Here is a 23507-nt window from a genome sequence, read left to right as displayed (position 1 = left end):
TCATACGGTACTACCTAATTTGACTCCTTACCCTACCTGACATGTCGAAAAAGCCGCGGATGGAAACTACAGTTAACATGAAAAGGGTTGTTAAAAGAACTGATAAAAATGCAAAACCTGCATTTTATTAATATTTACCGGTTGAAGCCTTTATAAATTACCATATTTAAATGCAAAGATAAGAAAAGATTATCTTTATAAATACAATTGTGTGCGTAAGTGTCACAGCTGGTCAAAAGCCTTGGGTTGTTATATATTTGTATGTATTTATTGTACAACAGCTGCAGTGACGTGAACAAATTTATCTCAATAAAAAGTCGTGAAGATAACAAAAAGAAATCCTATAATATTATTTAAAAATCAATTTAAATCCCAGGTCATCCGTCTCGATAACTACCTCCCTATTGTCATACGTTCTGCCGCCAAACTGCAGTAGTATAGTATGGTTGTGGGACACTCAGCCACATGGACCATAGCATCTTAGTTCCAGTACAAGTTACTATGGGAAGTGGTGACCACTTACCATCAGGTTGCCCATTGCCAGTACGCATACCATGATGATATGACATGAAAAACAGTGACAATGTGTTTTTGTTTTGTGTGGGTGATGGTGACCACTTACCATCAGGTCAAATGGGCTACCTAATGGTAAATGGGCTGCACTGCTCATAGACATTAGCACCGTTTGATATTTTAACCATTTCATTCATCATTCATTTAACATAACTTATTTCATGAAACAAAAATTGAATATTTTATTTGTAATTTCGATTCTAATACCAACTGGAAATGGAACATGTACATTGTACGTACGTCAAGACTAAACGCAATCAAAATAATAGAATCATGAACCAAAAAAACTAGTAGAACTAATTATGATATAAGAACTCAATTTGACTTAACAAGTACGATGTCTGTGATCGTTTCGATAAACTGTGTCAAAAATATTTATCAACGTATAGTATAAAAACATTTGTTATGTTTTTAAATTTATCAGTACCGTTCGTTACTGAAGTGCCGTTATCGCGCATGCGCAGTGACGAAAGCGACGTCGCCCTGTACACACATCATATAAGTATAATTCTTGTTAAGGGACAACTATTTAAGCTATTATAATATAAAATATATAGGTTTTATTTTAATGTTAATTAAATGAGGGTATATTTAAACATATAGTGTACAAACAGTGATAAAATTGGTTATTCTATTTGTCCCGGACGCAGCGTGTTTCGGTGAGTTCATTTGTTATACTTATAATAAATAAAATCAAAATATTTACTCACTTTATTCAAATAGACTTTCACAAGCACTTTTGAATCGTCATTTTATACAAACGTATTTAACGTAAAACTATCAGCCGTTCGGAATGTAGAACCGGCAAGAAACTCAGAAGTTAGAACAACACTATACTCTTTATTTACATGAAAAATATTTACACTTACTGCACAAAACATGGCCGTGTTCAATGGTGCCAAGAAATAGGAATGCTAGCAGCATTTCACCATTGAATCGCAATTCCGATTTTGTTGGTAAAACAGAATAAATGTCACCAGTTGCCCCCTACCGCCTGACAAAAGACGGAGGCTTTCAATACACTACTAATACTACTAATAAGCTTTGATGTTGTTGTTGAGTGACAGTTATATTTACAGCCCTTTACAATGTACTGCCATATGTTTTTTTTTTCGCACGTGACATTGGCGAAATAATCTGCGGCACAAATAAAAGCCAGAATAAAAAAATAAAAAAACGATTTTTTTTTTAAATAATTTTCTGCAATCGTTACTTAAACTACCGCTAAGCATTGATTAAACCTTTTATAGAGTGTCATGTTATATATTTTGAGAAAATTATATGAATTTAATGTCTGTTAAAAATCATCTGAAAAGTAATGATATGTATATACTATATTAGCATTTTTTTTTAGCATTAGTAGCCTGTAAATTTTCCCACTGCTGGACTAAAGGCCTCCTCTCCTCTCAATGCGGGTTGGCGGAATACACATGTGGCATAATTTCGTTGAAATTAGACACATGCAAGTTTCCTAACGATGTTTTCCTTCACCACCGAGCACGAGATGAATTATAAAAACAAATTAAGCACATGAAAATTCAGTGGTGCCTGCCTGGGTTTCAACCCGAAATCATCGGTTAAGATGCACGCGTTCTAAATTTCGAACAGGTGGTAATGCTGGAGTAAAAATATTTTGCTTTCAATAACAGTATATAGTTCAAAGCGTTATATAAAAACATATGTATAGAAAGTACTCATAAACAAATAACAATGTATTAGCGAAGGCAGCTCCTGTTGTTTGTATTAACATACAATACATTATCGATACCAGTTATGTCCTGATGTCACAATCGTGATAACCATTCCGTGTGTAGTAGCATTATGGCCGGTGACTACATTCTACACGTTTAAATCGCTTTGCTTACGAAATTGCCGCCTATTTCCTGCGCATCATCGCTGATACGATTGCTCGAACCTACCTCTAGTCTGCATCTGAAATCTTCATGTTCCCTATGGATCATGCTTCCTGTGTATGCTAGGCGGTAATTCGTGACACATCTGCGTCGCTTCGCATCCGATCTTACTCTCCGATATAACCGTGACCACCTGTGTCAGTCGTCTGACCAAAAATATTTATCAACTTACATTCTTACTTATTAACTTACATCAGCATAAGAGCATACACCAGATTTAACTAAACAAGCGATATTTTTCTTGAACTTATTTTGAAAGTAACAGTCGGAATTATAAAATGTAATTCAACCACCGGTTCAAAATGTATATTTAACGAGAAATTACAGCTAGAAACACCAGTTACTCCTCTTTCACGTGACGTATATATTCAACTGTGTATGTATACATAATGTACATAAAATTTATATTTAATTAGTTATATCCCCTTAATGAAAATCAACGAATGCTTTGTTTATTAAGAAAAAAAATTAATTACGGGTAAATTAATAAGTAGTTTAAAAAATTTACAATTAACTTTATGGATTTATTAAAGAGATATTTCGGAATAGTCTTTTTTACCTTTTCATTTAGTTTAAGTTACATTTTTTAATATTTAAGCTATATTATTTATATTATTATTAAAAATAGCTTGATTTTGAGTTACTGTTTAAGAATTATTTATTTTTCGATGATAATAAATGACCATATTACGGAAAATTACTTTAACCCTTTATTAAGTATCAAAGTAAATCTCGACTTAACTGACTAATTAATTACAACCGTTATTAATTATTTGATTTGGTTGTGGTTCGTCGCTGAGCGATTCAGCTAGCCGACTGTAATCCCTAAATCTGCCGAGCTTCGCTACATTGCAGCATCACTGACCGATCCTCAATCATTATTAAATTAAATTAGGTTTAATTGAGCGCTATTGACACAATATAACCCCATTAATATTTTATTTGCGAAGGCCGGTCAGCCGATGTTGTCTTGTTACAGCTTTTTGTTTTTTTAATTTGTGTTGTGTATTACGAACAACACATAAAAATAAAAATAAATTCCTTATTGCTAAATCAATTTATATGTAGTACCCTATTATACAATATTAATATACCTGTTGGTTTCCAGGCAGGATATATTATATACATATATAATTGTATTTAACTAATAACTTACAGTTATATACTTAACTTAGTACATAACTTTTTATTTTAAATGTTGAAAAAGTGTTCCTTCTCGGCAGAATCTACATGCCGGTTCGGCACTTAATATAGTGTGTTTAATTCAAAACTGCTTGTAAAAGTCAACTTGAATAAAGTATATTTTAATATTTTTTTTTTACTGAAAATCTTTGCACTACCTCTCAGACTACGTGTTATTGTATACACGTTGAATTTTAAATCAATAATAATAGTTAAGAGATTAAAAAAAAATATAGCAAAATACGACTGGAAGTTACCTCTTAATTACACTTATGTTTATATATTTTGTATATTAAATTAGAGTAAATATATATTGTTATAATTTACCTTAAACGTTCTACAATATATCTACTTGTTGTTTTTTATAGGTAAACACATAATATTTCCGCCAGAAGACCAATCATGAGGCAAGTAATGAAACTAAAAAATTGCGAACGACAGAAACGATCACGCTTACACATTAACTTATAAACGCTCATAAACGCACAACTTGCACACGATCACTTGTCACTTTCATTCTCACACACACACAAACCCACGATCAAGCACAGGCGCACTCGTACACTTGCAATTTGTGTGAATAACACAAAAACGCCAAGCACACGCTGCAAACTAGCGATCTTACAAATAGAACATTTGTAAGTATTTTTTCGAAATCCAAATTATTGTCGAAAATAAGACCAACTGTAATAGATATAGTTATATTATCAAACTATAAATTCTACAAGCTAAAGCAGCTTTGATCACACACACACTCATTATAACACATACACACCCACACACTATAAACGCGAACGTCTGCTTTCTCACTAACTCCCGCCAAAAGTACAACGTCGTAACATTCGTAACAGCGAAAATAAAACAAAATGGCCGATATAACGAGCGTCGTCTGATTGCAGAGGGCGAGTTACGATTGTCACATTCTTTATAGCGCTGCCCTGCATCCGATGCGACGCGCCTGACGGTAAGTACTGTACAGTTAGCACACTTTAATTCGTAAAAATATTATATAACTCTGTCATTTTTCATAAGGGATTACGTCATTGTTATGACGTCAAACATACGCAGCTATGATTATGTTTAATTTTCAAATTTTAATAATGCAGTCAACTTAACTATGGTTCATGCTGGATTTATACGAGTTTGTAAAGAAATCTTCTTAAACTGATAATTGATATAATTAATGCATGTTTAATTAGTTACTCTAGTTCAAATTTACATAGTATATAAATAATAATGAAGTGTTATAGAGTGGTAAGTTTTAAAAATAAATAATAAATAAGATAGAAAAAGTACATACTTTTGGGTACTGCCGTGTACGGCATACGGTAGTGTATTATTGCTTGTAGGTACATCATATCATTGTTTTTTTTTATAAATACTGCAGAGTCTACATCTGTTCTTATCTTAAAGAGAACAGAGCGCATTCGATACTTCTCCAGTGTAAGATAATATCATAATATGTCGCCTTTCCTCTCATCATCATTTGAATTTCGAACATAAAAAGATAAATATAAAACTCTTTAATCCGTTACTCTTTGCGTAGATTTTAATATCAGCCACTAAAAAATATACTTTTACAGAGTTTCCTTGCTAAAATTTAAAACATAAAATTTACGTGAACTATTTTACAGACAGTACTAAAGATAGAAGTATCAAGTTCAGAACTTAAAATGAACAAAACTACTCATTTAAAATACTACGATGCAAGTCGTTTGGTTTTACTCTCAGCTTACACTATTTGTAGCTCCGCGTAACAACATTTTATACTGTGTTTAAATATATACAATATACTGGCGACATTTTCTACGCTTTTATATATATATATGTTATTTTAAATGGATAGGCAGACTAGCAAATGGAACATCGTCATAGACATTTGGCACTGTATGAAATATTATATAACTAAAATGTTATGTCCCTTGTGCCTGTTTCACTGACTCACTCGCCCTTCAAGCCGGAACACAACAATAGTAATTGGATTTTTGTTTTGTTTTTTATGATATTGGTCGGCGGACGAGGAAATGGGTCACCTGATGGTGAGTAGTCACCATCGCCCATGGACAATAGCGCTGTATGATATATTCGTGTATCGTATATCCGTTGTGTAATTTTAAAGATCAGACATAAGGACAGACAGCGGTAAGCGACTTTGTTTTATACTATGTAAGGATGATGATTATGTAAAAAAATTGTAATTTTCAGGTTACGTCGTAGACAAAACGACGGATATCGGGTATCGAATATTCTATCAATCTCAGACGTGGCCGGTAGCCAGGGACAAGTGTGAAGATGATGGTGCTAAATTAGCAGTTCCCAAAACTTTAGTAAGTTGCCTTACGCACGTTGTAACTTTTCTCTATAATCATCATTTAATCTCACGTACTAAACGACCCTCGTTGTTTAAGTTAATTCTGAGTTTTTAATTAGCTTACTTATGTTATGTGTATAACGCTATTTATTTTTTAAAATGTATAGTAGCAATGTGATTTGAGGAATTCCTATTTACCCCTCTAATTAAGCTGAACATTAGTGCTAGGAGTTTGGGCGACAAGACCAAGGGGTCAAGATCGAACCTGCGATTAAAGTCATGATTGTGTGTGTTGATATAAAAAATTGTTTTTTTTTTTTAATTATGTCATGTTTGTCCGTTTTATACTAGACATAACTTTCAAGGGATTTTCCGTTTTACATATAAAATACATACATATAAGTATTCATATATACTATGAATGATGTAGAATAATTACTCGACACTCGTTCACAGGAGGAGTTCTCATTTATGCAAAAGCTGGTCCGAGGAATGCACTACCCCAGTATCGTCGACAGCGAGTACCAGGTGGTCGTGTGGCTTGGCATTAACAACCTCGATGATTACAGGGTCTGGAAGAATATTGATGGTAAGAATTTATAGGTCTACTCACTCACGTAGGCGCATTCATTCACGTTAAAGTAATTATTAACGGCGCGCATTCTTGAGTGATTGATACCCGAGCATACAAAATTTAATAAAAAATAATTAGTTTGTTTTGCTGCCAATAGATGGCGTTAGTAGGTCTTTAAATAGCGCTTTAATTGTTTAAATTTATTATTTTAAGTTATGCATCGTTCTAAATAATTGAGTTTCCTTGATCAATAGTACGTTGCATTCTTCATCTAACAGTGTATGTGAAATAACTAAGTGGAACAATACAAGTTAAATTTAATAATTAATTTAAAATGGATAGGCGACAGGCGTGCTTTAAGATTTAAGAATTCTATAGATGAAGTTTCTTTAATCTCATCTTTATTTTATAAAACTTACGTACGTCTTTGTGATTAACGATTATGTCTCGCTACCCCATAGGTGTCCCTTGCATAGCGCTTACTGTGGGAAAATTCAAATAATATGATAAGCGTTATTTAATGATAAACGCTTTAAGGCTGATCCTTTAGAGCACGCATTGCTATAGGTAGAAGCCCGATCAACTTTACAACAAAATACAGAAACTACTTGGCGGCCGAGCTTTGTGCAAACCCAAGATATTCTGTCGCCAAGTAGCAATATATATGTATATTCCATAAATGGGACAGTGAAATGAAATGTAGTCGATTTCAATGAATAGAGACAAGTTTGACCTTAATATATTAATTATATCGATTTTGATGAATTGATATATTTGTCAAGAACTGTTTTAGTGCGAAATATAGCAAAGCTATTAGCTCATGATAACGTATTTTATAAAGCTGAAGTGTTAGTTTGTTTGATCGCGCTAATCTTGGATACAACTAGTACGAATTTAAAAAAAAATCAGTATTAGGTAGCCCATTTATCAAGGAAGGCCATTGGTTATATATAATCACGTTAAGACCAATAGGAACGGAGTAACAATGAAAAATGTAAAAATAGACGCAAATTATACAAGAGCTAAATTATCAGAAAAGTCATATATGAAAGAATCTATAATGTAGTTGAATAGAATCAGGATATCATCATACATCGTAGTTGTCGTTACTCCTGCTGCCCTTAGAATGAACTTTATGTAGCTATACAACGCTATTTGAAACTATATCGCACTGAGAGATAAGCATAAAAATATATTTTAATATTACCTCAGGTGCGGACTGTGGACGATTTATCCCAATTATGGCATTTTCATATTTCATCATATCTTTTTCTGGTCACTTCATTGTCGCATAAATGTAATAAGGTTACTAAGCAACTCAAGAGGTGCAAAAGTGACGCCCTATCATTGTCTCTCTGTTGGACTTAATACTTCTCCTGAACAGAAGATTTAGTGCCAATTCCACCACGATGATACACTACGGATTAGTAGACACAGGAGGCAAAATACCAGATCTTTTACTATTCCACCGAATATGTGAATTATAAATACAAATGTTTTAAGATGAACTCAATGATATTTTCTTGGAATTCAACTGGGAATCTTTGTCTTTTTATATTTAATTTTAATAATAAATATTGGACAACATCACATACATTTATCTGATCCCAATGTAAGTAGCTAAAGCACTTGTGTTATGGAAAATCAGAAGTAATGACGGTACCGCAAAGTAAAGACTACTCGACCACGGAGGTCGTTTGAAAAATTGTCATTTTTAAACTCACTGGTCAACGTCTGAAGCAAGCTAAGAGATAATGTATAAAATATATGTTACGCTATTTAATAATGATATGAGAACCGTAGCATAGGTATCCCACCTAACTAGGTTTTGCCCCAAGATATATTACGTAATAATTTGTATCGCGGTGTTCCTGTTTTAAGGTCTGCAATTACAGACGCATATGACATTTCAGATGGTAATCTCGTAACTTTATTATTAATTAAATTTGCTTATAATTTCTTCCACAGTCCTTGTTTATAAACAGAGGTCTCTTTATCATTAGGTTAAATTATAATTAAAAAACTAAGTAAATGTTGTTTTTAATTATTACATAAAATTCGTTATGGGTTAATTAAATTCGTATCTGTTCCAGGTGAAAACATAAACGAAACTGGTTTCCACGAATGGGCCACTGGCAACGGGAATGGTTACAGGTAAGCTTTTTAGTATATAGTTAAATATCAAAAATCAAAATATTTTTTCAAGTAAATTCATAAAAGCACTGGCAAGAAACTCGGTAGCTACTTTTTCCACCATTGTTACTTGTGAAAAAGAATGAATGGTAGCTTAACATTTAATTGAATCCTGTAACATTACGATTCATAACACGAATAAAGATATATTCTTATAATACAGACGATTATCGTGTGTAGTGCGAAAAGCAGATCCGAAGTTTTATCCACTCAGCCAACTGAAGTCATTTGAACAATATACCGTAATTCAAATATTGTTTATCTAGAAATACAGCTCAATTGTATTAATAACTGTCTAAATCAAATCCCGCTTGCTACCAACTGGCCCACGTGACCTTTACCGATTAACCCTTGTTGAAAAACCAACGAACGGTTAATATTCCCACCAGTTTAACGATAATTAAGAGATAATAATCACACTCAACGTCAAATACATCGAAATAATCTATTCAAATATATAGTATACTCGATCTTAAAGCTACAGGTGTAGGGTTCGAATTAGCTTGAGCTAACATAAGTTATTAAGTCTTTCTGTCGAAAAATTCTTAGTTTTATAGTGAAAAACCGTTGACTCTACGAGTGATCTCTATCCGGTCATGTTACTGTCCCATCGAACTGTATGATTAAATAGACATACCTATAATGCCTATTCGTTTTCACACATCCGCATGTACATATGGCTAGTCAGAGCCGTCTCAAGCTATGCAGGAGCCTTTGGGCACCCATAAATTTGGGACCCTTTTGCTAGATATTTTTTTGTTTAATTTGGTAAATTATGGTTCTTCGGACCCTCTCAGGATGGGGGCCCTGAGCACGAGCGCCATGTGCCCTATAGTAAAGATGGTAATGTGGCTAGTAAGCTTATAGCAGGAAGACAAATTCATTAAATAATTCACAACACCGTCGTGTATATTCCTACAAAAAATGATAGTAATACCCTTACGGTAATGCTAGTATATGTAACAATATTCTATTTAAAATGACTGCACTATATATTGCCTGCTAGGTGTAACAGTATATACCAATAAAGCGTTACCTAATGTTCTTTACATATGTTCGCTTACAGCGACGCGCCCGAGGAGCCCCACTGCGCGGGACTCGACGCCGTGCACTGGCTTCGCGATTTTTGGTGCCACCGTCGACAGCCTTACCTTTGTCAAATTAATTTAAAAAATAAAATATAACACAATCCAATCTATGTTCTTTTAATTAACTATATAACGGCAAACAATTGTCCTAATATAAGCGATCATCTTTGAAGTGTGTGCTGATATAATAACTGGTATCAGATACATCTCAGTTTCCATAACAGGCAAACTAGCCCGTTGATTTTTTATTTTAGAAGAATAAATATAAAACTAAATATCAAATTATTCAAAACACCTTAAAAATAAAATATGAAATTGATATTCTCTATAAAAGCATACAAAGTTTACCGAATTTGCGACGCAGCCAAGTTTGAACACGTAGAGGCGATGCATCGCGCTCAAGGTGCTCTGCCAATTAAACTATCTCTCCCGGGCGTCTGTCGTGACGAAACTCTTGATGCGCGCTCTCTCGTCTTAGTGGACTGATTTTAAAATATACATAAATGAGAATTACTAAATTAATTCGTTGATAAGGATTCACAATTTTAAATTACATACTATTATAATTTATATTTAATTTTAAATACTTTGACGTTATAAAATTTTATAATTCAGTATAACTTATTTTATTTACGTAAAAAAATTAATAACAAATATAAGGTATAATATAATATATAGTAGTGTTGCATATCGACAGACTATCGATACTATCGATATCCTGAATAGTTTTCGAGGTCAACTATTTATAGTCAAACTATCGATAGTTCTGCAACGCTAATATATATATTATACCTTAGAAGCGACGTTATATTATACAGAGATCTCTTCTCTCTCTCTCGCTGCTTAGAATAAATAAAAGAACAAAGAAATTGGAAATTATAAGTACTTATAATATTAGTCTAATTTAAATGAAGTTAACAGTTCATATAAATATGTGATCTAATGTTTTTTTTATTAATAAATAAAAATTATTTCGCCGCAGCGCCAGGTGTAATCTAAGGTATAAATAAATGTTTATATACTTTTGTATATACTTAAAGTTATAAAATTAATATGCATTATGCATATTTTCTACGAACTGTATAAAAAGACAACCATATAAACACATTCACAGTGTTTATTATTTACTATATACGGTTTGTGGAAAAAATGACATGTGTTTGGAGGTCTCGGCTAAAAGGTTAGTGTTGACATAAAAAACTAGACTTACGATAGTGGTAGTTTAGAAGTTGTAGTTGTTTCTGAGTACCTAGGGTAGTTACGTTATATGTCATAGTTTAATTGACTGTTGAAAGGCACCCGCGTTAAAATCAGAATGCTTAAAAGATAAAAATCGATTATAGCTTGAACTCTGAATCCCAAAAAAACAGGACATGCAAAAATATTTGAAATACAACGACCACATCCGTGCCATTATTTTATTATATATGAAATACTAGACATAATTAATTCCGATATCACAACAAAGAATCAATATACTGATAAACAAACGCCTAACGCTCCCTAAAGAATTGAAAAACGAAACACATAACGAGCTACGTACAAACTATTTTCTATGTATTTAAATAAACCGTACAAATAAACTTCAATATCGCGGCATTTTATATAGACGAAACCTTTAGAAACAAAATTATGTATAAATTCTTGTATCAATATTAGTCACGTCAAACGTTTGTCCCTTGAGTCTGAACCCACAATTAACTGAATTAGAAAAAAAAAACAACGCAGTTGACTTCTCTTTCTACAAAAAACATTCAACGAAAACCGCAATTCAGGAATACATTAGATATATTGTAAGGATGTTAGGAATATTACAAAGTTTGTTTGATTGCTTGGCGCGGTTCAATAATATATAATTTCAGTATTGACCTAGGATGCGCATATGATGCATGTTTTATTATCTCATTATCTGAACGTATTATTAGTCCGGCGGCCACCAACTGAACGCTGCAAAACTATATGCAGTGCAAGATTTTATTATGAAATATGTGTGAATTTTAGTCGTTATTTCAATAGTTTTTAAAAGTTTTCTTTTAATAAAAATATAGACTTTATACCAGAGACGAGTATTTTTATAAATATTTAAATACAAATGTCATAGAAAAAAAAAGCAAGCAATGGAATATATTAATCAGCCGCTCAGTTACCAAAAATATTATGTTTCATCAATTATTTAAAAAAATATCAAAAACACCTATGCAAAGTCAACACGAGTAGTACTTTCTAAATTAAATAGTTACAATCCAAATATACGATAATGAAATGCAAATAGTTAAAGTCGAAACCACGAAGCAAAATAATATAAACTCGGATATAACGTTAAATAAAATCTCTTCTTCGGAGATTATGTTAAAGCCGCCATATAAATGGTAAAGTCGTATTCGAGCTCATAAAACTTGAAGAGATTTTACCTGAAGTTTTAATTCAATCTTACTATATCAGGCACTCATCTTCTTATGAAGTCCTGTCGTTCCAGGTAACGTTTTCTCTTAAACAGTTTTACTCAACTCTTAAAAGCTTTAAAGTGTTATACTGATTTAATTATATGGCAACTTTAGATTTTGTTTTAATTTACATATAAAAATATAACTGGTAATAATAGCATCTATTTAATTTGGTAAAATAAATTATATATTTTTAATTCACTAACAAATGTACGCACTGATTGGAAACTCTCTGTCCTTTAAGATACGGGGTCACCTAGTTTAGGGGTATAGGGCCTCTGATTTATGTATCATACTGTATACCAATAAAACATTATTATTAATAATAATAATAATTTCGTATTTATTTTCAACAAATACGAAAAATCTTACCTACCAATATTTGCGTACTTTTTGATAACAATTAGAATAAAAATTGTAGTATCGCATCAATTATTATGGTTAAATTAATGTAGGTAGATTAAAAATAAATTACTGTATATCAGTTATTTATTTTTAACCGTAAATATGCATGTAAAACTTTGAATTAGTACAATAATATATTTTATATTTCAAACTGCCGTGATAGATAATTAAAAAATGAATAACCACTATAAAAATGTTACTGTAATAATTTGTTCGTGCTTTCACTACAAAATGTATTTCCGTGATAAAAGGCAATCACTTTTCGGTTGATGACTAATTCTGTTGCTGCTTGAATGGTCAAATCTAGAAACAGTCAAACACTAGCATTATATTATGTAGAGATTTTGATATCAAGTATCAACATAAAATCAGCAGTTTTATTATAACATTTACGGGACTTTGCAAATACATAAAATGTAGTCATTGAAGCGACATCTATCGTTGAATAGCGGTGAATTTTATAAGTTCAAGATAGAAGTGACATCTATCGAGAATATAAAGATAGCGTCAATTTATTATTAATATGTTAACTTGTATAATTTTGAAGATATTATTAAAATATTTTCTTTAAATTATTTATATAGTCACTGATGTTTTTTTAATATTTATAAAACTTTTTTCATTAACATGCAGCACTGACAATCTGTCATCCATAATTCCATATGTCAAATGCCAAAATAAATATAGAATTTAAGGTTATGTTATGAAAAACCATTAACTTATTGGACTTTTATAAACAAAAGTACTAAATAATATTAAAATAGTGTTAAGGTAATTGAAAATGAAGCCTTAAGTAAATATGCTAGTGAACTACTTTGATGTATTATGATTGAAATATCTTGAGCGTTAATTATAACCTAGTATTCGTTTTTCAGATGAATTTACTAAGAAAAGGAATGTCGCTGCTATCTATTGGATTAAGAACACAATGCCCTGCTTATAGTGGTAAATAATATTGCACTTACCCTTTTATCTTAAGAATTTATCTTATTCCTAAGATCCACAAAACTTGTCTGTCTTTTCAAAATTTATGACCATTTATGTTTATAGTGCTACTAAATATCTTACATAAGTATTCTGTATAATAAATGAAATAACTATACATAATACGTAAATAACTATACGTAATATGTTTTTAAAATTTATATTGTTGTCGGTTTTTATTTGTAAGGCCATATATGCAATATGTAATTATATTTATATTATAACTGCGGAAGTAACTCTGTCTGTCTGTTTCTTAAGCTTTCACGACCAGATCACTGAACTGAATTCAATTATATTTGTTTAGAAGCAAGCTTAATTCCTAAAGAAGGATATAATCTACTCTTTATACCTAAGGCCTGATGACCAACCCTGACTGAGAGTGGGTTTCATATAAAAAGAACATTTAAAAAAAAATTCAACTTGTTGTAAACCATCTTACATAATATGTATAGTATCTATTTCTTACTTTATATTTTATTCATTTATTAATCAATCTAAAGTTTTAATGATAGTCAAATCATGACAAAATTAAAATCACTACAGTACAATAAAATATTGCTATCAAACCTTATTATCTGATTAAAAGTCTGTAATTAATCCTGAATTTAAAACTAGAATGAAGCAATATCTGGTGTGTGAGGAGATTATTTGAATTTTTTTATATAACAAGAATACATACTCATACAGCAAGAAAATTTTAACGAAATGGAGTAATTGTATAGTAAAGTAAATAGCATGTAAACTCCCCACTGCTCGAATGCAGATTGGAATTTACATGTGACATATTCTCACCTACCAAACGTAGGTTATCTCACTATGTTTTCCTTCACCACTGTATATGAGATTGATTTTAAACAAATTAAGCCTATGAAAATTCAGTTGTAATTGCCCGGGTTTGAACTTAGAATTATTAGTTAAGATTCATGTCCGCTATCCTGTGGGCCATAGTATGAAAATAAATAAAAGAATTCATTTCTTTTTTCATCAGTAAATAAATCACATATAACATAATTTGGAAGTTACTAAATATTATATAAAACTAAATAATGATTATTAGCTTTAAATGCCATAAAGATTATTATAAAATTATCTTAAGAAATTTTACTGTCACTTTAGACTCAAACCTTCAGCAGAATCCGCATTTATCTTCCCTGACAGAGACTCAGCGCCTCAGCAAATACCGTTAGACATTATATAAGGACAAATACTTCAGTTAAAATAATTTATCCAATATTTTTGTGTAATGTTTCAATTGAAATAAATGTTTTCGTATTGCGTATATGGCCAAATATTTCAAACCGCAATGTAAACCTCGCATAAATAACGCGTACGTAAATAAATCCGATTGTAAATAGGAAACCGTATATAACTGTCAATTTAGCGGACATGTCATTTCGCTACGCGGAATCGACATCTGCATCAATTTTGGCAGCTGCCTGGATTTTGTGAGGGAAAGTCTTCTTTATTTTCGACAGGAATAGAGGTTATTTTGGTATGTATACCAATCGTTGGTTAGGGATTGCGATCGCGCCTGTCTTTTGCGTGGAACCCTTCCGCGTGGACCCGGATTATGTCCACTGGGACATGTACCGACAGCAAAGCAATATCTATTGTATGCAATAGATATAGTTTCTGAAACGCTAGTGAAACCCGGAGTTTAACTAACTTAACTAATAGGACTTTAACTTAAATTCTAAGTGGTCATTGGTCGGTTGACGTATTTACTATTCATATGCTAAATTTTATTGTTACTAGCGTCTGAATTGTGTTCAAAGCTTATCGGAACGGGCATAAAATTTAGTTTGAGCGACACATTCTAACAGCTGAGGCCTCATAACAGCTGATAGGTACAGTAAAAATTATGGAACTTACTATATATATATATATATATATAAATTTGTAGAACTGTGACTAAGAATTATTTGTTTCTAAAACGAGCCTAAAATAATAGCTGTTTTTTTTTATTTCTATAACCAACCTCAGAACTTTTATCTCATAAAATTTTATTAAGAAACTTATAATAAAATATAAATAAGTAATCTCCAATTATTATGCTTAGTATTAAAATTGGTAAAGTCCAAGCATTAATGGTAAAATTTAATTTGCTAACGCTACACAATTCGAAGCGTAAATAAGGGTTGCGAGGGTGGCATGAGTCAGCGCTGACCGCTGATGAAGATCTCATTCACACCTCGGCTTTGTGCATATTGTCGCACGTTACTTGCAGATTCAGGATTACTACACCGAACACTGCTTTACCGGACAATGACTCAGCTATTTCATGCAAATTTTTCTATGACCGCTCTTTTGAAATGTTGTCATATAATTCAATAATAGAAAAAAATGCAATTGAATGTCAACCACGGTAAAGAGTAATATGTTTTCTTTTAAATGGCACCGAGCAACTGATAAAAGTCTTTGTAAAGTAAACAAAGTACCTACTTGCAACTCTGTTGAAACGTTTTGCTCAAACGTTATATACGCAAATAATTGCAGTCACATTTTACTTCGTAATCTTACTCTCGTCCAAAGAAATTTCATTATATAATCAATCAACACATCTAAACATTCTCAATGCAAAATGATATGGTACTTCAAGATTTAATCAAATTATGTATTTTTTAAGAGATTGGAAATTCAGCAATAAGCTGAGTCCACAGACTCCTAAAAAAGATTTATGTTTCTTTTTATAAATTCTTGTACAAATCAGTTTTTTGTCTCTTTTTATACCTACTACTACTTCTTACTTTCAGTAAAAACAATTTATAAATATATATTTTTGAATAAATAATTATTATCTTTAATATAAATTAATATTATCGTTCTAACATATATCTAACAAAAATACTAATTATTAATATTTCGATGTGTTTATGACATAATACTAAGCGAAGGATTGTTGACCAGACGCTGCGTGGGATCTTCCCATATCAAACTTTCTCATAGAAAGTACGAGTAGCAATGAATCAATTGTGTCAGTTTTGATCGCTTCGCCGCAGATCCTTTAACGTTTAAGACGCGGAAGTTTCGCTCGTCCTTAAAATCGAAGCTTTGAGAAATCTAAAACCTTCCGTTTAAGTGCTTAATATGTGTTTATAATTCGTTAAGAAAACATTGTAAATAAAGACGGATGTGTTGAATGAAATTCCAAATTATCATTAGCACCTTATAGAGCAGCCTGCTGGAATAAGCTATCTTCTCGTCAAAAGAAAAGGAACTTGTACCCATTAGTAGGACATTTAAGATGTATTACTTCTGCTCCATATATAATATGAATGTAACATAAATAGAAATATAGCTTCTAAATATATAACAGAATATTATCATCTCATCGATGCTACGAACTGATATCTAAAATTTTCTTCTAGAAGTCTTAAGAATCCTTCCAAGAATTAAACTATTTTGATAAATATTCCATCCTATCTTCAGTTTGGGATTAGTCTTTGATAATAATGTGCAGTTATTTGCAATAACCGCGCGCATTGTGTAAGGAGTTGAATTGACAATTGCGAATGCAAAGGGATTTCATATTATCCATCAGTGTGATAAAGTTGTACCATTTGTGAGTGGTATTAATGTTATTCTTACACAAATATGATTTACAGCGTTTCTGGGAACGCACAATGCTCCCGTGGCTCAACTCTTCCCTATTGTCGCCTGTGGATTTTTTTTTTTCTGAACAATTTCGAAGCAACGTTGTCAGAAAGGATAATTTCAAATCTATGTGTCCGTCATCTGCGGACAATGCCCACTATTAGCGGATTATAATCCGCAAAAAGAGCAGGTACTGTTTCAGACGCTGTCTAAGTTAAGGGTGTCAGCGTTATTAAATCATACCACACACAATTATTAATGACTTTGATAAATTAAACGATTGACTTAAATTCATACAGAGTTTTATCAACAGCTAAATTTTCAATGACTAGTTAACTTATATCGTAACAATAATATTTGAGTTTGGATAAATTCTCTATTAAAAATATGTCAAAATAATACTTCAGATAAAAATCAACTCCTGTTATTCATTTTTCGATTGAGTTTCTTGTTTTAATGTCTTATATAGGTACCCTTAGTATAAATTAATTTATATTATTATTACTTTAATTTAAAATTGTCTTTGATGTCTACAAGTCATACTGTACATACCTACCTCCACGTCTTCTTAATAAATTTAACAAGTGTTCAGCCCGTAACTTGCACCGATATTATAATATTTGCTTGCGCTAGACAGATGCAAGTCTCTCTCCCAGGAGACACTTGGCGACGATTATCTCAAACAATAACATTCTGCCGGACACTACGTGATATTGCCTTCGACTCTGGTATACGTTTGTTATTTTAGTTGTTGCTCAAATAATTTTAACTTCTGAACATGTTTCTGCTTCCTGGAACATTTTTAATTTGCATGGAATAACATGTATTTTAAAAATTTCTAAACATTTAGTAAGTAGGTATATGTTTAAAACAAATCTGCAACGGGAATCTTTTCGTTTTGTTTAATTTAGAAGAACAATCAGTCGACTTGAAGATACGCATTCAATTTGAGTTGAAGCGTTTTTGTCGTCGTTTCTGTGACCACGTGACACATCAAATGTGTCATCGACTTTGGCGATTTCTGGAAATGAATTCGCCCGCTGATATGAAACCTGACTATGGAAATAGTATTTACAATATTAAATCGATTCCACTTCGAAAGCAAAGTCGGTCTTTTTTTCTATAATTTTGGATTACTTAATCTTATTAACGTCATTCATTTGGGTAATAAAGGGGCAAGTTACGACGTTTTACAAAATAACTTTAAATGCACCCCAAAAACAGTTGATTGGTATAATAACCAGGAAAGTATATCAGCGTCCAAACAAACTAAATCACAAAACTCATATCGACATGTAAGTCCATTGCAGTTGATTTAACCGTATCTACAAAAAATGTATACAAATTCGAAATAATTGTTTAACGGACCACACTTGATGTTCCCGCTGCATCGAATCGTACAACACCTTGGACTTGTCAATCATACCTTTCAAGTCCCGCTATAAAGTACACAACGCCCCACGAGACCATGTGAACATTTGATCACGGCCCACACAATTGATACAATTGCGAGAACGCCTACAAAACCTTGATTTAACAATAAATTCGCGGTTAACAGTACACATTTAGCCCTTTCGTCATGTATATTTTCGGTATCCTTATGTCGTTGTGATAAAGTTCAAATTACGGTAGAATATCGAGGATACATATAGACAGGAGATAATCCGAAACAGAGGGTTTCGCACCTGCTGTTGTATGCGTTTCAACACTGATTATAACAGTATATTTGTCGGGATGAAAATATTGAGTATGAGTGAAAGAGAAAATGAAAAAACTAGCAATTTCAAACAATAAAACTTCGGTCTGAATTTGTATTTCTTTTTGTTATATTTCCAATCTACATTGACTTTGTTATATGAAAATATTTTATTACCGCGACTTAATTCGCATCAAAGTTAAATTATACTTACTTTATTCGAGGAGGCTTTTATAAACACATTTGAATTGTCACCACCGGTTTGGGCTGAAGATCAAAAATGGAATAGTCAATTATTATAATAATATTAGCACTAATTTAATACGATCTGCTAAGACACGATATAAATATATCTTATTTTATTATAAACCAAAATTAGTGCTAATTAGGAAATGATGTCCGTTTAAGAAGATTATTAAGATACTGACTGTACAACATATGGAAAATGTAACGGATCGGTCCAATAGTGTAACCGTGATGTAGCAAAAAAATAAAGAGACAGAGATACTTTCGTATTAGACATACTTGTATTTAGATAATGATAATATTACTTATTCTACAAATTTTCGTTCAGCTACACCCACGCAAGCTCTAATCCGTCGAGCTGCACCTATAACAGACTTCCTCGCTGGCTCAAATATCCAAGCGACATCGGTGCTATCGAGAACGATGGCTTCACTCGCACAGATGCACAAAACGGGTCCTCATATCAAAAAGCGAAAATCTAGAAACCCGCTCAATGGAAATCCATTCGCCAAGGTATGTTAACTATTTCTAAAGTCATTGTAATTATAAATGTACGAAAAACCTAACTATTTTTAATTATTTGTCTGCGGTGGTAGAACAGTACCTACAGTAGCGGCTTGCGCACCTGGGTGGGTACCATCCAGTCAAGAATAGTTTGTTATCGTTATTTTGAGTCAGGGGTAACAGACACAAGGGACATTACAACTTAGATCCTATATTAAGCGACATGTTAATGGTTTGACTCTTCTTTTGGTCGGCCTTACAGGGATAATTTGGATTTAGAAAATTATTTACTTTCAAGAAAAGTAACTCGTAACGGTAACTTTAGGATGTAATTGTAACAGAAGAACAAGGGCTGTCAATACTTAATACTATAGTTAACAGCGCATTAGAAATATACATAAAAGAAAATGGTTACAATTATCTCTTGTTTTCAAAAGGCGTGAATTTTATATTAACCCATACGGAATAGCAGCCGGGAGAAATTTACATGTTATCTTTTAGCTAAATTAGAAACACAATTTCAGGGTGTAATACTGAAAACCTTGATCAGAAAACCCAAGAAGCCAAACTCCGCTAACCGTAAATGCGTGCTCGTGCGTCTCTCCAGCGGACGCGAGATGATCGCGTACGTGCCCGGCATCGGACACAACCTGCAGGAACACAACATCGTCCTCGTCAGGGTCGGCAGGTGAGTGACGTAGTTCATATAAGAAATGGACCAATTACAGCTCTGAACTGCAGCGCATTGATGCTAAATATATATAGGGGAAAGGTTATTGTGCAAGATCATGTCATGTGCCCAAGTATTCAGTATTTGCATTAATTTGCTCAATGAGTCATTTTTTTAAGTTATACTTGAACACTGAATTTTCATGATGAGCGCGCATCGAAACTACAGGATGAAGTTGCCCGCTAAGGCACCAACTTACTACTTCGGACCTTATCTTATTTTATAATGTTTATTTTATTAAATTGTAAATGTTTAAAATTATGATTAAATATTATCAGTGGTGAAAAAAGAAAAAAAAAATATTTTTCATAATAATAATTAATAAGTAAATTATTAGTGTTTATTTTTATTGTAATTAATTATTTCCATGCAATTAAAAGCTATTTAGAATTACGCCAAAGAAGAAGAACTTCTCACACGCAACAGATAACGCATACACGCACCTTTTTTATTAATCATAGTCTAAATGAGATAAACGTACGATGATTTCCTCACCTGATTTTATTCGCCAAATAATACCATTCTATTTGCGCTTATTATTATACGAATGGCGAGCTCAAGGACAGATGCAATCTCTTTTTCCTCACTCTCATAATAATGGGATGGCAATCCAAAAAGCCCGAGAGAGTACCAGCTCAGGATACATGAGTACAAATTCTGCTAGGCAAAAGACTGTCAATTTCTTAACTGAAAATCTCTATAATTTTTCATTGACCTCAAACGAGATTATTAGATAAACACTAGAGACTCACGCGAAACCAAACGGGTAAATATTACGCTTCAAGATAGGAAATGTGCCGGACATAAACAATACATGCTATAATAGTTTTTTTTTTTTTATATTTTTTAGAGTTAAAGATTGTCCCGGTGTGAAGCTAAAATGCGTCCGGGGAAAATTCGACTTGCCGCACGTCATCAAGCAGAAAGTGTAGCGGTGTCCAGTTGTTTAATGTAATTTGTAGCGGAATATATTTAGTTTAAGTACAGGAATTTGTTTTATTTTTTAGTCTTTTTATCCCACTGCCATGGAAGATTAAGTAAATCACGTCCAGCTTGGTACAAAACGCGGTAACAGTTGCGTTTTTTTGTAACAGATCTTGTAATTGTTTTCAAAATTTCAATATAACAAACAAATAACCCGGAAGCGATGATTTAATCCCCACATCTATACTACTTATATTAATATTAAACATGCGAAAGTTACTCCGCCTGCCATTTTCACGGCCAGACCATCAAACCGAATTTGAAAGCACTTATTACGAAGCAAGCTTAAACTTAAAATAAGGATTTTTTATGTATTTTTTTTTTATGCCTGATACCTTAAGCCAAAACCCTAAAATGCGAGCGAAGCCGCTGGCGACAACTAGTATGTTATAAACTATTTGCATCAACTTTTGGTAAATAACGATTACCATAATAGTATATTTTTTTATTATTATCTTAAGTTCATTTAAATAATATAAACTGAAACATATACAAACGCTACATACAATAAATATACAGGTTAAGTAATAACCATCTATCATCTGTGGATACATAATAAACATGGATTCACGAATCTCATTGGTCGGAAGAATCACAAAGCGGCGCTTGCGCTAGCCGCTCCCATTCCATTGTGACAAAAAGGTATGTACTTAACTTTTTATTCAAGGGAAACTTGAATGGGCTTACACTCGGTAGTTCAGATATTTACTTTATGATACGAGATAAAATTCTCTAGTAAAAGGATTTGAATCGACTTAGATATTGTTCGAATAAACTTTAAATTAAAATGTCTGTTTGTCATAATTAAAATTATTTCGTAACAAATTTACTCATTACTTTTTAAAATCATCAATTGTTTCAGGTCTGAGTGAACCAGTGTAAATACAGGAACAAGGGACGTAACATTTTAGCTCATGTTACTATTTCTTAAAGTACAAATGTCAGTGGTGACACAAAATTAATAAAAAAAAATGTTAATTCTTAAATCAATTATATTTATTTTATTTCATTTTACAATAATTTAAAGAATATTCTGCAATTGTTACATAATCGATATAATATCTAATAAATTAACTACTATACTATTTACAAGATTGCACATATAGCTTAGACCTTATATATTAGATAAATAACATTTTAAAATAATCTTATACTAATTCTAGCAGAGGCACGTCTGGTGACACCGCATACATGTTTTTGTTGACAGCAGGCCTTTGAGCTTAGATAATTCATTCTTCAAATAAGTTACTTTCAAAGCGAGATGGATCTCCCTAAGCTTCCTCCTATCGCGGCTCTGCTTTGCAGCAAAATTATTCCTTTCCCTTTGTTTTCTATAGGAATCGTCGGCGTTTTGACTGGTTTGAACGGCACGACGCATTCTCGGGTTGTTACCGAGTAAAGCTCCTCCGTTCTTTTCAGCCATTGCTCTAAGGGCGTCCCTTTCGAAAGCTTGAAAATCAGGATCATCCGATAATGAGTCGACGTCCATCATGTAACTCGGGCGCTTTCTCTCGTTCACTGATTTGGGAGAGTCTGGTGGCGATATCATGCCTGTCCTCATCGGAGGACTCATCGATTGCGGCATGTATCCAGAACACGAAGACGCTGGCGATGCTTCAGCGACGGGCACGTACATAGGCTGGACATATCCGATGTAGGGGTACTGTTCTACACTGTGTTGCACTGTGTTCAAACACGGATATGATGGAAACTCCGTGTATGTTGGTATCGGCGACATACTTTCCGATTTACACTTCACTGATAGATCTAGTGCTGCGTCATCAGCGTACGGCGTCCAGAGAGCCATGTTTACTACAATGATGTCGTTACGGTGGATTGCGAGTAACTAATGATGTTGTGGATCGCCCCTGTCTTTTTGTATGCATAGGGGTGTGGCCTAATTGTGCAGGGCACCCCCACCCATTGCAAGGGTTGCTTCCGCTACCTGAACCAACGGGACATATTGGAAGAACAATGGGGTGACTTGCGGTCTATTATGAAGCGTTGCATAGTTTTTCATTTGCTATTCAAGTCTGCTGTTGTTTTTTGGCACCGCAGATAGGAGAGTGTGAAGTTTGATTACGAT

General features: G+C 32.8%; 3 protein-coding genes and 1 long non-coding RNA gene across 5 annotated transcripts; 2 read left to right on the top strand and 2 right to left on the bottom strand.

Annotated features, from left to right (window-relative positions):
* The first annotated feature begins 1032 nt into the window (after positions 1 to 1032).
* On the top strand, positions 1033 to 9936 carry LOC125068667 (CD209 antigen-like). Its single transcript, XM_047677939.1, has 7 exons — positions 1033 to 1232; positions 4037 to 4075; positions 4568 to 4632; positions 5874 to 5995; positions 6436 to 6568; positions 8647 to 8707; positions 9813 to 9936. The coding sequence occupies exons 2-7, from the start codon at positions 4071 to 4073 to the stop codon at positions 9928 to 9930; spliced, it is 504 nt and encodes a 167-aa protein (XP_047533895.1). The 5' UTR covers positions 1033 to 1232; positions 4037 to 4070; the 3' UTR covers positions 9931 to 9936.
* Positions 9783 to 18044, bottom strand: LOC125068669. Its single transcript, XR_007119788.1, has 3 exons — positions 17814 to 18044; positions 10183 to 10316; positions 9783 to 9897 (listed from the first exon to the last, which is right to left on the bottom strand). It is a non-coding gene; the product is annotated as an uncharacterized LOC125068669 (long non-coding RNA).
* On the top strand, positions 13335 to 21423 carry LOC125068668 (40S ribosomal protein S12, mitochondrial). 2 transcript variants are annotated; one of them, XM_047677940.1, is made up of 5 exons: positions 13335 to 13454; positions 13559 to 13628; positions 19532 to 19716; positions 20232 to 20395; positions 21288 to 21423. In XM_047677940.1, exons 2-5 carry the CDS (start codon positions 13559 to 13561, stop codon positions 21367 to 21369), a joined length of 501 nt encoding a protein of 166 aa, XP_047533896.1. In that variant the 5' UTR covers positions 13335 to 13454; the 3' UTR covers positions 21370 to 21423. The 2 variants fall into 2 exon arrangements, with proteins under 2 accessions (XP_047533896.1, XP_047533897.1); XM_047677941.1 differs by having other exon boundaries at positions 13366 to 13476.
* Positions 21424 to 22580: 1157 nt separating this feature from the next.
* On the bottom strand, positions 22581 to 23228 carry LOC125068664 (thyrotroph embryonic factor-like). Its single transcript, XM_047677936.1, has one exon. The coding sequence runs from the start codon at positions 23226 to 23228 to the stop codon at positions 22581 to 22583; it is 648 nt and encodes a 215-aa protein (XP_047533892.1).
* Between the last annotated feature and the right edge of the window lie 279 nt (positions 23229 to 23507).

The sequence above is a fragment of the Vanessa atalanta genome, chromosome 14 (genome assembly GCF_905147765.1).
Source record: "Vanessa atalanta chromosome 14, ilVanAtal1.2, whole genome shotgun sequence".
Lineage (NCBI taxonomy): Eukaryota > Metazoa > Arthropoda > Insecta > Lepidoptera > Nymphalidae > Vanessa > Vanessa atalanta.
The sequence above is the reverse complement of the archived record's forward strand: the minus strand, read 5'-3'. Positions and strand labels throughout refer to the sequence as shown.

Bases quoted from the DNA above. Each gene is read 5' to 3' on its own strand.
- LOC125068668 (XM_047677940.1), top strand. From the start codon at position 13,559: ATGAATTTACTAAGAAAAGGAATGTCGCTGCTATCTATTGGATTAAGA. The intron at 13,629-19,531 runs GTAAATAATATT...ATTTTCGTTCAG, and splicing joins ACAATGCCCTGCTTATAGTG to CTACACCCACGCAAGCTCTA. The intron at 20,396-21,287 runs GTGAGTGACGTA...TATATTTTTTAG, and splicing joins GTCCTCGTCAGGGTCGGCAG to AGTTAAAGATTGTCCCGGTG.
- LOC125068667 (XM_047677939.1), top strand. The intron at 4,633-5,873 runs GTAAGTACTGTA...TGTAATTTTCAG, and splicing joins CCGATGCGACGCGCCTGACG to GTTACGTCGTAGACAAAACG. The intron at 8,708-9,812 runs GTAAGCTTTTTA...GTTCGCTTACAG, and splicing joins GGCAACGGGAATGGTTACAG to CGACGCGCCCGAGGAGCCCC.
- LOC125068664 (XM_047677936.1), bottom strand. From the start codon at position 23,228: ATGGCTCTCTGGACGCCGTACGCTGATGACGCAGCACTAGATCTATCA.